Source organism: Mesoplodon bidens (assembly GCF_964165515.1).
Source record: "Mesoplodon bidens genome assembly, chromosome: 4".
Lineage (NCBI taxonomy): Eukaryota > Metazoa > Chordata > Mammalia > Artiodactyla > Ziphiidae > Mesoplodon > Mesoplodon bidens.
This window is the reverse complement of record NC_138160.1, coordinates 135664990-135678854: the sequence shown is the minus strand read 5'-3', so window position 1 is coordinate 135678854 and position 13865 is coordinate 135664990. Positions and strand designations below refer to the sequence as shown.

Genomic DNA, 13865 nt, shown 5'->3' with positions numbered 1-13865 from the left:
AGGATTTCCTGATGACCAACATTTCAGGGAAGTTCTTGGCTTGTGCTACATTCAACGGATCAAATCCTATCTTCTTCCCAACAACACAGAGATGGCATCGAGGAAACAAGCAGGACAGGAGGTCCAGGGGACCTGCTGGCACCAAGGTGAAGTAGGGTATTTGGTCACTGAGGCTGTGTTTCCAGGAGGTTCTGCCGCCACTGCTCACTGGGTAGGGATTTTTCTCCCGGAAACAGCGGTGAGGTATAAATGAACGTCTCAAGAAAAGAGAGCCCACTGGTAAGAGTTGTGTTGAAAATAACCAGGTGGCTCTGAAATTGAGCAGTCAGGCTGTACCACAGGGCTCACCCTCTCACTCATGTATTCCAAGCTTTACGAATGGATGATAAACACTTTGGGCTTCTTTCCTGGTGATGGGGCGCTGGAGAGTTCTATATTGTCCACAAGAACATTCTTGTCTTCGAGTTTAACGATGCTGGGCTCTGGGGCGGGAACGGGGGTTGGGTTTTTGTGCATGTGGGGCAGGCTGGTCTGGCTCATGTCCAGGTCTTTGAAAGCGTGAAGCATGAACACACCCAGGATGATGGTGACAAAGCCAGAGAGGGTGCCCACAATGTCCACGGCCGACATGCTGTGCCACTCCTTGAAGAGGATAATGGAGGAGGTCACCACCATCGAGGTGAAGAACACGTAGTAGATGGGGAACACCAGGGAGGTATTATAGATGTCCAGCGCCTTGTTGAGGAAATTGACCTGAGTGCTGAGCGAAAGTGCCAGCACGAGGGACAGGATGTAGGGGAGAGGGTGCCGCACGACTGGCAGCCCCTGGAAGAAGTTTTTAATGGTGATGCCCAGACCCTTGACGGCGGACACAGAGAAGGCCCCGATCACAGAGCAGATGACAATGTAGATGAGGATATTCCTTTGTCCATAACGTGGGGCGATGACGAAGATGAGGATGAGGCAGGACACCAGCAGAAGCACAGCAAACACGATGTACCCTTTGTGGGGGATGGAGACAGGTAACTGACCTGGGAGGATGCCAGTAGGCTCTAGAGCCCCCACCCATGGCAATGGGATGTCTCATTAAGAACCTAGGCTTGGGACTTCCCTGGCGGTCCAGTGGTTAGGACTCCATGCTTCCAACGCAGTGGGTGCTGGTTTGATCCCTGGTCAGGGAACTAAGATCCCACATGCCACCTGGTGTGGCCAAAAAAATTAAAAAAAAAAAAGAGAACGTGGGCTCTGGAGTCAAACATGGGTCCCAGTTCCAGCAACGCAACTTTTTTTTTTTTTTTTTTTTGGTATGCGGGCCTCTCACCGTTGTGGCTCTCCCGCTGCGGAGCACAGGCTCCGGACGCACAGGCTCAGCGGCCATGGCTCACGGGCCCAGCCGCTCCGCGGCATGTGGGATCTTCCCAGACCGGGGCACGAACCCGTGTCCCCTGCATCGGCAGGCGGACTCCCAACCACTGCGCCACCAGGGAAGCCCAACACAACTTTTTAATAACTTGTACAAGTTATTAATTAAACCCCCAAGACCTCGGTTTCCTCTTTGTAAAATAGGATTAATATTAGGACCTTCCTCATAGGAGTTTTCTTGTAGGATTAAATTAATACATGCAATTGACGGAATGCCACCCCTCCCATTTACATGTTGAGTGCTAATCCCTAACGCGATGGTATTCGGAGGTGACGTCTTTGGGAGGCGATTCAGGCATGAGGGTAGAGCCCTCAGGAAGGGAATACTGCCCTTATAAAAGGGATTCCAGAGAGCTCCTTTGCCCTGTACACCAGATGAGGACACAGCGAGAAGCTGGCCATCTATGAACAAAATCTATCGGGCCTTGATCCAGGACTTGATCGTGACCCCCGGAACTGTGAAACATAAATGTCTGTTGTTTATAAGCCACCCAGTCTATGATATTCTGTTAAAACAACCTGAACTAAGACAATGCAAACAAAGCATTTAGAACAGTACCTGGCACATAACAAATACATAATAATAGCATCCATACCTATCAGACTGGGAACCTGTAAGCTAGCCTCAGTACCAGCCCATCAAGCTTTCCTCCCTGAGCTTGCTTCCTCCTCCTCCACATGGCAGCACCTGATATGGCCAGACCCCAGTCAGACCTTTAACATGGTTCATGCCCAGCCCAGTGCTTTCCTGCTCACTGGGAGCCTGGAGCCTACCTGTATCTTTCATCTTGGCAGCCATCTCCATGATGGTGGTGATCTTCTCTTCCTCGGGGGCATGTATCACCATCACTGTGCTGCCGGCCACACAGATCACACAGCCCAGCTTCCCCAGCAGGTTCAGACTCTCTCCCAGGAAATATGAGGAAAGGATGGCACTGCAATGTGAAAGTGGAGAAAGGGATTACAGCAGCCAGCCCAGTCCCAGCGTCCTGGAGAAAAGTGAGGGCTGAGCAAGGGCTCACTACTCTCACACGTGGAAGCTTTTCTAGACCCCTAGGAAATGTGTGAAATAGAAACTTATTTAGGGGAGGGTTACAGTGTGGGCTGGAGGAATCGACAACATACATGTGAATTTCTTTCATTTTAGAGACTGACAATATCCCCAAAGAGAAGAGTTGGAAGAGCCCTTCAAAGCACTCTTGTCTAACTTCCTACCCAATGAGCACATCTTCTCTTAACATTGCAAACAGAAGGCTTTCAGCCTTGGCTTGTATACCTCTGGTGGCAAGCAGCTCCCCCCTTCACAAGGCAAATGAATCCACTGTAGGTTCATTCTGTTATTAACCCAAAATATGGTAGTTTCTACTCATCCCATATCTATTCCTTGAGCCATACAAAACAAATCCATTCCTTCTTCCATTTGTATGTGCCAATATAAACAACCACAGTGACACTTGGGCACACTTTACATACTAGATATTGTGCTAAGAACTTCCCAGTTATTATCTCAGTAACATCTTGCAACTCTGAGAAGTAAAATATACTTACGTCCATTTTATAGATGAGAAAACTGAGTCCCATAGAAGCTTAAATGATGGCAATATCATACAACTGGTAAGAGACGAGCCAGGATTTGAACTCAAGTTCTGTCTAATTATAAAGCCTATGGTTTTTCCTCTACACCTCACTGAGAAGAATTCTCCTGACTTCCTTGAGTCTTTTCTGGACAAAACACCTCCAGTTCCTTGCTGTTCCTTGGTGATGTGACTTTCATTCCCGTCACAACCTCCAAATGAGCAGCAAAGGTGAAGGAAGAAGGGTGGTGAGACAAGACAGGTATACTCGCTGGGGCATGCTTCTGTTTCTTTAAACAGGCGGCATTAGTTTAGGGCAAAAATCTTGGCTGACCTAAGGTAACCCAATGAGCCTCATGAGTCCTGCTTAAAGGTATCAGGAAAGAGGGAATTGATGTCTAACCTCCTTTGAATGTCTCCCATCTCTCCTCTAAAACTCCCAAAAACATTTTACCCACAATGGCTGTTTGCCAACCAGCGCCCGGTAGCATTAGCAAAGGCAGAGGTGACACAGTGGAGGATCCCCTGCCGCTCCAACTTCTGGGATGGGAATCTGTAAACTAATCAGATATGCAATACTGGTATCACAGCTACATCAGCCAACCGTGCCATGTGAGTCACGGCTCTATCTGGTTTTTGACTGCATAAATGCTGCAAAATTGTCATCAAGCTGGTAAAACAAAACAGGAAATTACAGGTACTGGGTGTGGTGGGCTAGGGACTTACCGGGACTCCAAGGTTAGGGTGACAATCAGAGCCAGCTTCAAATGGGGCTCAGGATCCCCACAGAAGAACTGTGTTTGTAGCTTGGGAGGAACGGGGCAATGGGAAGCACACACATTTAATGTCAGCTATCTTTAATCCCATCAAACATTTTCCAGGCAATGGGGCCTAGTGGTTAAGCACCCAGACTCTGAAATTAGACTGCCTGGGAGGGAATCCTGGCCCAGCCTCCTGGGACCTGGGTGACCTCGGCCAAGATGCTTAACCCCTCTTGGCCTCAGGTCTCCCCTCCTTTCTAATTAGTAGGGATGCTGTGAGGATTAAATGAGGGAATACATTTAGAACATTTAGCACAGAGTAAACCCTCAATATATGTTAGCTGTGGTTATTCTTCAGTGCCAGTTCTGTACTATGCACTTTCTGTGCATCATCTCATTTAGTCCTTAAATCAATGCCTTCAGGCAGGTATTACGAACATCCCCACTTAGCAGATGGGTAATTGAGGCGCAGAGTAGTTAAGTGACCTGCCATGTAACTACAAAGTGGCAGAGAGAAGGTTAGAACATGGGGAGGGTTAATCTAGGGCTTGTACTTTCAACTTGTGTGCTTCTCCTATTGGGGCACGAAAACACTGACATGAGACATTCAGCCTGGTGGCAGGGGAAGCCCTTCCACCTGGTTTGGGCTTGGCCTGCCCCTTCACTGCCCAGGCAGCAAACAATCCAAGGGTGTGGAGCTCTGAACAGCACACTGCCTCCTTCCTGAAGCTGGGACTGACCCAGGTCCTTGACTGCAAGTAGCAATTGACCCCATGTGCAGTTCCGGACATCAACAAACTGAAAATAGGAAGAGACAGCAAGAGAGGTGACCACAACCTTATGAGGATACTCAGCGCTCCCAGCGGTGTGACGACTGTCGCAGGAGCAAATGCATAGGCCCCAAAGTTGGCAACTTCTCCGGCAGCCACTAGGAAATTAAGGGGGAAGAGAGGTCACAGTGGCTCTGATGCCCCATCTCCAGCCCAAATGAATCTGGGTGGAGACGGCTTCATTCAGTGTTCAACCATTCACAGAATCCCAGACCAGCATTCCTTAAAATCCCGACCCTTATGCTGTCTCCCTGCAGAATCTGATCTGAAGGTCAGGCCCAGATGATCCTGACCAAATCCTCCCATGTTAAAGATAGGGAGGTGGCCTAGAGTCCAGGGTCACATGGTGCCTTCTGGTTCTTGAGGTCCCTTGGCTTCTAGCCTAGGCACAGTTAAGTGTATCTCAGGGACTGCCAATGATTGGTCTGTATCTTCAAGGTAAGCTCTAGAAAGTGTTAATTATCAAATGAAGACACAGCTACGGTTATTGATTCTCCAGGTACCAAATGGTCCACGGAGCCGTCTTTCCCAGAGGAGTTATGGATAGTCTAGATTGACAGGCAGGTGGTTAGAAAGTCAGACATTCCCAAAGGGCCTCCTTCTCCCCATATGAGTTTCCAGTTTGCAGACTCCTGCAAGTGCCTCTTCTGTCTCCCTGCTCGTAGGGAATGACCTGGGTCTGCCCTTTGAAAGCAGATGATGAATGTGATAACTCTGGCTAAGACAGGGATCAAAACCTGACTTAGGGGATTACAAATCGAAAGCTGGCTAATTTTCCATCCCAAAGAATTAGGGTTTGAAAGCCAGAGAGGGTGGGTGGAAAGGAATGTGTGAATGTGAAAATGTGGGCAAACCTTAGGTGGCAGACCAGCCATGTTCTAAGTGAGCCAACAATTGCCTGTGGAATGGGGCAGCTGACTTAGAGGAGTCCCAGGCTGTGCCCTGCAGGAGTCCAGAAGCCTCCAGCGGGCAGTCAGAGCTCCCTGAATTTCAAGGGAAGTTGAGAAATTACACCTTTATCACTACCAGCTCTGTAACAAACCTCTCTGGGGACAGATGCTTTATGGATGAAAGACTGACTTTGCATGGAGAAAGTGACCTGAGATGCAGGTAAAATGTTCTACCTGCAAAGACTCTTTAGATTCTCCCCCTAGAAATCTGGGCCTTGGATTCATATTTTGCACAATAGAGAAAGAAATGCCCCATCCACCCCTCCTTTCATCTCTGCCTCTGTCACCAATGGGGCACTGTCTTTAGTAGCAAAGAACCCACTTACTGGTGAGAAATCCAGCCCACCACATCGCATCCTTCAGGTAGCCGTAGCCTCCATCCACTGTAGAAAGGAATGGGCGTGAAGTTAGAGGTTGGCCATACTTTCTCAGGACCTTTCCTTCTCTACCTTCACTCACCAGTCTCTTTAAGGGTTCAGTATATGTCAGCTGTGGTGAGTCCTCCAGGCTTGCTTCTGGCCCCTGCCCTGGGTGAGTTCATCCCTTCCAAAGTTTTAAATTCCATCTAGATATCCTATTTCATATATGCACCCTGATCCTTTCTCCTTAGTCCTGATGTATATCCAGTTGCTTACTTGACAACTCTTGGGTCTCACACAGGCATCTCAAACTCTGTCCTAAATGGAACTCTTGATTTTTAAATGCTCCCTACCCACCAAATGAAGCTCAGTAAGTGGCACCTCCGTGTACCTAGTTGCTTAAGCCAGAAACCAGGGAATCACATCTGACCCTCCCACTACTCCACCTTCTGCATCCATTCCATCCTGCTGATTCTGTCTCCAAAATGCATTTCACATATGTCCACTCCACTGCCACCACCCAACTCCCAGGCACTATCACCTCTGGTCTGGGTTGAGGCAACCGCCTCCTAGGACTCCTCTGGTTCTTCTCTTGTCCCTTTATAATCCATTCCTTTCATAGTAGCCAGGAGTCTTTGCCTCTCACTGTTGTGGCCTCTCCCGTTGCGGAACACAGGCTCCGGACGCGCAGGCTCAGCGGCCATGGCTCACAGGCCCAGCCGCTCCGTGGCATGTGGGATCTTCCCGGACCGGGACACGAACCCATATCCCCTGCATCGGCAGGCGGACTCTCAACCACTGCGCCACCAGGGAAGCCCAGCCAGGAGTCTTTTAAGAATTATGTCACTCCTCAGCTTCTAGCTGGCCAGTGGCTTCGAAATGCTCTTAGGATAAAGACCAGAACCCCTAACAAGCCTGTTCATAGTGTTGACCCTGCTCACTTCTCCAAAGGCATCTCCTGCCACACTTCCTACTACAGTCTAGCCACTCAGGCTGTCTTTGAGTTCTTCAAAAATGATGAGCTCTTTTTGGCCTTAAGGCCTTTGCATGTGCTTTTCCGTGTTTGGAATAGTCTTCTTAACAATATTTGCCTATATCTACACTTACTCTACAGGTCTCTGCTTGAATGTTGCTTCCACTAAAATGCCCTCCCTGGTCCCCTTATCTTTATTGTTTCCTCTTGGGATTCTCTCTCGTCACACTCAGTTCTTCTCCTTAATGACACTTGTCATTTATAATTTGAATTGATCTATTTATTTTCTGAAATTTCCCCCACTAAAATGGAAGCTCCATGTAGCCAAGAATTGTCTTTGTTCACATGATGGACTCAGAGCCTGGCACATGGTCAATACTCAGTATTAGCGATGAGGATGAGGATGATGATGATTAGGGTGGGTTTTAGACGGTTTCGTGAAAATCCCAAACTTGTATGTTGCTTTTTGTGAATGCCCATTTTTCTAAGATGGTCTTTAATGTTCATCAGGTTCCGCAAGCAGTCAGAATCTCCCATAAAAGTTAAGTGCTCTGAGAGCATTTTACTGAGTTGAAATCTCAGAAGATACTGAAAGAGCAGACTGGAGGAAAAACTGATTTCGGGGAAGCTGCCTTTCTGATGGTCAATGATACTCGCTCTGCTCTCTCCTGAGTGGGAGCAGCTATTTTTCTGGCACTCTGGGAGGTCTCTGGCCTTTCAAACCCTTGTCCAGAAGAGGAGCTAGAGCAGCAATGACCACTGATCCTGACTTCATGCCCACACCTCACAGCTCTCCATTTTAGAGCACACCTGGCTCTAGTCCTGGGTATCCAACTGTCTGTCAGGCTCTCCCGCTTAGATCACAGTAAAACTAATACTAGTGCTTACTCCATGCTAAGCATCTTTCTAAACATACTACACATCTTCACAACAAGATATAGCTGGAACTATTCCTACCCCCATTTTTTCAGATGAGGAAACTGAGGCAGAAAAACTATTTTTCTTGCCCAGGATCATATCACCTGGAATTGAGGAGCTAGAATTGGAACACAAATAGTCTGCTTCCAAAGCTCAGTGTCCCATAGAACATTAAACTGAACACGTCCAAACCTGAACACATCATCTTCCTATAAACCTGCCCCTCCTGCTTTCTTTGTCTCAGAAAATAGCACCATCATCTCCCCAGTTGCTCAAAGCAGAGCGCTCTGAGTCACCTGGACTCATTTTTTCATCCTCCCCTTGGGGCCAGGCAACACCAAACCCAAACCCAGTAAGTCCTACCTTCAAAATCTATCTCTGGACTTCACCACTTGTTTCCATTCCCACTGCAATTTCCTGGCCCAAGTTCTGTTGTTTTGCTCCCCAGATTGGTCTCCCACCCTCCAGTCTTGTCTCCTAATCCACTCTGCACCCAGCAACCAGAGATCTTTTCAAATCGTAAATCGAACTATGTCACTCCCCTGCCTAAAACCTTTGTCACTTACAATTACACTCAAACTCTGGAGCCCAGTTTACGAGACATTTCATGAGCTGGCCCTCACCCCATCTCTTACCCCTCCATGCTCTAGCCATCCTGAGACAGTTTCAGCTTCTAATATCACTCATGCTCTCTCACCCCTGGGCCTTTGCACATGCTGTTCTTTCTGCCTGGAATACTACTTCTTTCTCTTTTCCCCTCACCTTGTTATCTCCACATCATGTAGGTCTCAGCTTCTAAATCAACTCCTACAGAAAACCTCCCCTACCCCCCAAGCCTGGCTTTACATGCCCCTCCAAAATATTGCTATAACATTCTGCATTTTCCCCATGATAGCATTTAACATGCTACAGAACAACTGTTTATCGACTTGCCTGTCTCTCCCACTCAACTCAATGCCCCACAAGGGCACTGTGTCCCCAGGTCAAGCATGGAACCTGGCACACAGCTGGTACACAATGAATGATGATTAAATGAACAAATTTTTAAACATAGGATTCCTTTTCTCAACAATTGTTTCATGGATACATGTCTTATTTTTCAAACAAGCAAATCCCTGTGGACAGACTCAGTACTTCTTTTGTAGCCTATAAAGGAGCTCAGATTGATAGTACGCGAGGACACACCAGTGTCTGACATTGTTCTGGGCAAAGGTATTATATTCCCATTTTGTAGGGAAATTGTGACTTGCCTATGATGACACAACTGGTAAGAAATAAAACCAGGACTAGACCTGGGGTTTCTGATTCTTGGCCCCGAGACTTTTCCCTGTCTTCACCCCAATTAACTGATCATGTAGTTCTCAGGAACTACTGGATTATAAAGGAAGGTCTCCTGTTGTTGGTGGATCGGCCTCCCAACGGGACTGACAATGAGCCTTTTGTGCCTATCTAGGACAGGTTCTCAAACCGCTATAGTGGACCCCGTGAAGGGAGGTTCACAGGGCTGGCCGAGGGCTCACCACCCAGCACCCCATCCACCCCCGCCCCCCAGGAACCTACCAGCCCGCGTAGCACCAGAGGCCACCAGTCGCTGGAGGCCCTTCTTCTTGAGGATGACGCTGCTGCCGATGAGGAAGCTGGACAGGATGGCCAGCCCCAGGCCGACGTAGAAGCTGTAGTTCTGCCTGAACCTCTCCTGCCAGCTGTTGGGGATGACATTGATGGGCGCCCTGGGGCTGAGGTCACTGATGACCTGGCACAGGACTTGTCGGGAGGAGCAGTACAGGCTGATCAGGGAACCTAGGGAAGACCACGGTGAGAGTCACGCTGGGGACGTTTGCATGCAGGCTAGGGGCTTTATCTTCGTGAACTCATCAAGTGCTTCCAACCATGTGTCAGATAAGTGCTGTCTTTGATTCCCCTTTCATAGATGTGGAAATGGAGGCCATGAGAGGTCGGGAACCTTGCCTAAGAACACAGGCTGTGTGACTCTAGAACTCCAGCACCTCACCACTAAGCCAGACTGATGCCCCCTACACACCACGCAGGGTCCCCACAGCGCTCAGGCCTCATCGAATCCAACCTCCTGGCCTCCACAGGAATCCCCTCCCAGCCTCTGGGCACATGGGCCTCCAACAGCTCAGGATTATACAGGGATTCTCCCCTCCCAGAGGCCTCTTCGCTTACATATCCCTAACTGCAGCCACAGTGCAGAGTCCTGACAGGTAACAGGAGGGAGTGAGGCTGGAGTCCACAGCCCCTCCTAGGCCTGATGATGAAATACGAGCATCCTTGTTTGTCAGAACCGACCATCCCCAGGCCTTACTTCGAAGACCTCTGGTGCTTGTGGTCAGGGCTGAGGCCTCCTTCAGGCCTCAGAGGGCTCAGTGTCCCTGCCACCCCATGCAGGATCTGTCTTTAGCTCTCCTTCCAAGTCCTAGAGTCCATGAGAGTCAATCAGTTCTCATGCCCTTGAGCCAGCACACCCTTGCTGGCTCTTCTGGCACAAATACCAAGGACAACAGGACAAACTTGGGCACGAGGGGCAGACCCTCAGTCAGAAGAACTAAGCTGCCCAAGTTCAAGGAAACTGTACAAAGCACAGGCAATAATCCTCTGGTACTCCCAGGGCCCACCACCCTGGGGCTTCTCAGGAGCATCCCTATCATGGAAACGGCAGAGTGGTCATGCCCAGGGTTTTAGCCGAAGAAACTGGGGCCCTCATAAGCTTGGTAACCTGCCTAAGGCTACACTGGTGGTAAGTGGTGAAGCCAGAATTGCTTCCCTAGCCCATATAATGCCGAAGTTCATGCTCTCAGTCACCAGCACCACCACCCCCCACAGCAGGTGGCAAGGGGGATGGGGTGTCGTTTAGCTTCTTGAAGGTTACCTTAAAACATGAGCTCCCTGCTAACATTTAAAAATCAGGAGATTTCCCATGAAAGTCCAGCTTCAGGGCTGCCATGCTTACTCTGCTGGGCACATGGTCCCATAGGCAACAGTAAGCTGTGGCTCAGCAGTGGTTTTGCCCCTAGACAGGACATGCTCTTTGCGATTCCCGAGTCCACACGCGGCTCCCTTCAGTCATTTTTGTTATGTGCTCGGCCCCTATAAGCATCTGAGTTTGTGACCTTTGGTAGTAGAAGGTCTTTTTCAAACTGTGGGTCACAAAGACCCAGGCTCGTGTGCCAAGGATGTAGGCCCGGGCCAGGCACTTCCCCTTGAACCAAGCTAGATCTCTAGGCCTGCACTAAAAGGGCCCAAAGTCCAAAAGGTCAGGCAGCTTTAGCTTTGGCATATCTAGAGCACAGAGTGGCATTTTGGCGTAACAAAGTAAGGGCACTGTTGCCCTTTCTTCCATGGCACAGAAGCACAGAACAGCAGAGCTGGAAAAGCCCTTAGACGGCATCCTGTCTAACCCTCTTTCTTTTCAGCTGGGGAAACTGAGGCCCTGAGATGGGGAAGGATTTGCTTGAGTCTCATAAAAGCCTGGTGGCAGAGCTGGGTCTGGAACCCACCAGGGGACGCCCATGTGTCTTCTGCAGTGGGAGACCTCTCTTTCCAACACCTGTGTCACCATCCAGAGAAGATGAGACAAGAAACCATCTGGGTCCCTAATCAAACTTGTTCTGACTGCTCACTCCTGTTCCTCAGTTAGGGCAAGAGTCAAATCCTGGGAGTTCCCTGAGTTCAGGAAAAGAGCCAGAACCTGGGAGGATGTGGGCCAAGGAGGGTGACTCCCAAGAGGAAGGCCAAGCCCATTTCCACCCCCTTCCCCCGCCCTCCTGAAGGTTCATCTCCAGCAGGTGGAGCCAAAGGGTGGGCTTGGCTCTTTGGGGGAGGCCTGAGGCATCCAAGGGGCACAGTGCCCTCCATCAAGTCAAGTCCTCCCACAGGGGTAAAAAGAAAAGGAGAGAGGGCTGATGGCCAAAGGAAATCCAGTTCTGAGGAGGGTGCTCATCTTGACAAATGGGTGTTGGGCCAGATGATTCCTGTTTCTCTTCCAGAATATGCTAAGACTGGGGAACATGTTTTTCCCCAGGGGAAGACGAGGCTGAAAATGGACTGCATCATTGTTCAGAAAACCAAGGCCAGCCAACACCCAAAAGGCCCGCTTTGAAAGCTTCACTGGAGAAAAGAAGTTAGAAAAACAGGGATATCCCACAAGCTGCATACCAAGACCAGGTAGGAAAATGGAGAAATACCAAGAAAGGAGATGAGCACAGTACAGGTTTTAGAATCCAAGAGCCCTGGTTCCATATTCCATTTCCCCACTGTATTACCTTGAGCAAGTTAATCAGACTTTTCAGAGCCTCATTTTCCCTACTTCCAGAATGGTGACAGTAAGGTAATAATATACCTGCCTTCTAGAGTTGTGTTAAGGATTAACTGGCATAATGCAGGTAAAGAGCCTAGTCTACTACCCAGGTTCATAATAAGAACTTGAGCGTAAAGCCCAGAATATTTCCTTATCCTTTCCTGGGTTGTTCTTTCCCTCCTTTTCCTAAAAGGTGGATGTGGGTTTGGGGGTGGTGAGTCTCTGCGCCCTCTACCCTGTCTTTGGTGAGCCCCAGGGGGACAGACCTGGGCAGGTACTAAAATCTGAAGCAACTATACATAAAAGACACCGCCCCGCCCCCACCTCTTGGTAGACCCGCTCCAATCGATAAATCCCGCCTCTTCCCTCCTACGCACGTCCCCCTTTCTCCCATTCCCCCCTCAGCTACCCAGCTCCAAAGAGGGGGAAAGTCAGCCAGAACCCTGCTCCTTCCCAAGACGGGCCTGAGAACTGGGTGGGGGACGACGCATGAGGACCCCCTCCCCCGTTTCGGTCCCCCTGGCAGGAGAGGACGCAGAGGAAAGGAGCAGCAGGGAGGGAAGGCGGAGCGCAGAGCGCACGGGGTCCCCGCTGGCCTCACGCACCGTTCTCGCAGCTGGCGTTGCTGGCCGGCAGCTCCATGGGGCGGACGGTGCCCCGGCTCCCCGGCTCCGGAGCAGGTGGCTGAGGTTTGTCCCACGCGTGGCCGGTGTGCGAGGAGCAGCCGGGGTCGGACCCGGGGGTGGGGAGAATGACGCGCCCCAGAGGGGGAGGGTCCCCGGGGAGGAGCCGCCCGGCCTCTTGGGCAACTCCGTGGGCCTGGGGCCCTGTGCTCGAGTTGCCCGCGGAGGGGCGCATGCCCTCCGGGGGCGCGGAGGCTGCCTGGCTCCCGGAGAGGGCGTCACCACCTCGCCCAGGCAGGAGGCGAGGGGGCGGGTCCCCGGGCACCGCCTCTCCTCGAGACGCCGGACCAGCACCTAGACAGTTGATGGGCTCCAGGGTGGCTGGAGAGGGGGCAATTTTCTGGCTGAGGTAGAAGTGGGAACGTGGGGACTAAAAAGGGGGACTGCTGCCAGTTGGGGCTCTCTCGGGCCATGGGGATCCAGGACACTGGGTTTTTTCCTTCCTGCCTGCCTTCCTGGCTTCCTACCTCCCTGCCTTATTTATTCATTTAACGTAGGTCTGATCTGCACTGGGGCACTAATATGCAACATGCACATAGTAGGTGCTCAATAAAGGGCGATACATATATGTGGAATGAATGGGCGATACAAGCTTGATAAATTGAATGAAAGAAGGAAATGAAGTAATTGGAGACCAAAATGAATCAAACATATTCCCTGTCCCCCAAGAACCTTATATATTATTAATAGGGGAAACAAAATAGGATCAACTATCCAGAGACTGGTGTTTTCCAAATCACCATCAAAAAGAAAAATGGTGGTGATTGAAAGTATATTTGTTACTGTGGGTGCTAGTAAAAAAAGTTCGAGAAACACTGAGCTGGACCTTAAAAACACTTGTGTATTGCTTGCTATAGGCCAGGCACAGCTGTTAGCGCTGAAAAATCCCAGTTCATTTAATCCTCATGACAAACTTACTTGTAGATTTAGGATTTATAGAAAGGACACTGAGGCACAGAGTGATCTAGTAACTTGCCCCGGGGTCCTAGCTAGGAAGCAGAACAGCCAAGAGGAAATGCACGCTCCCGGCAGCCACGCCAAGCCTGGCCTTTTAGGCTGAAATAACCCTGCTCCCAA

At 50.0% G+C, this 13865-nt stretch overlaps 1 protein-coding gene across 1 annotated transcript; it reads right to left on the bottom strand.

The window, feature by feature from the left end:
- On the bottom strand, window positions 1–13003 carry NIPAL4 (NIPA like domain containing 4). The gene is made up of 6 exons (XM_081230638.1): window positions 12711–13003; window positions 9348–9587; window positions 5864–5920; window positions 4595–4685; window positions 2197–2357; window positions 1–1001 (listed from the first exon to the last, which is right to left on the bottom strand). Exons 1-6 carry the CDS (start codon window positions 12961–12963, stop codon window positions 373–375), a joined length of 1431 nt encoding a protein of 476 aa, XP_081086764.1. The 5' UTR covers window positions 12964–13003; the 3' UTR covers window positions 1–372.
- Between the last annotated feature and the right edge of the window lie 862 nt (window positions 13004–13865).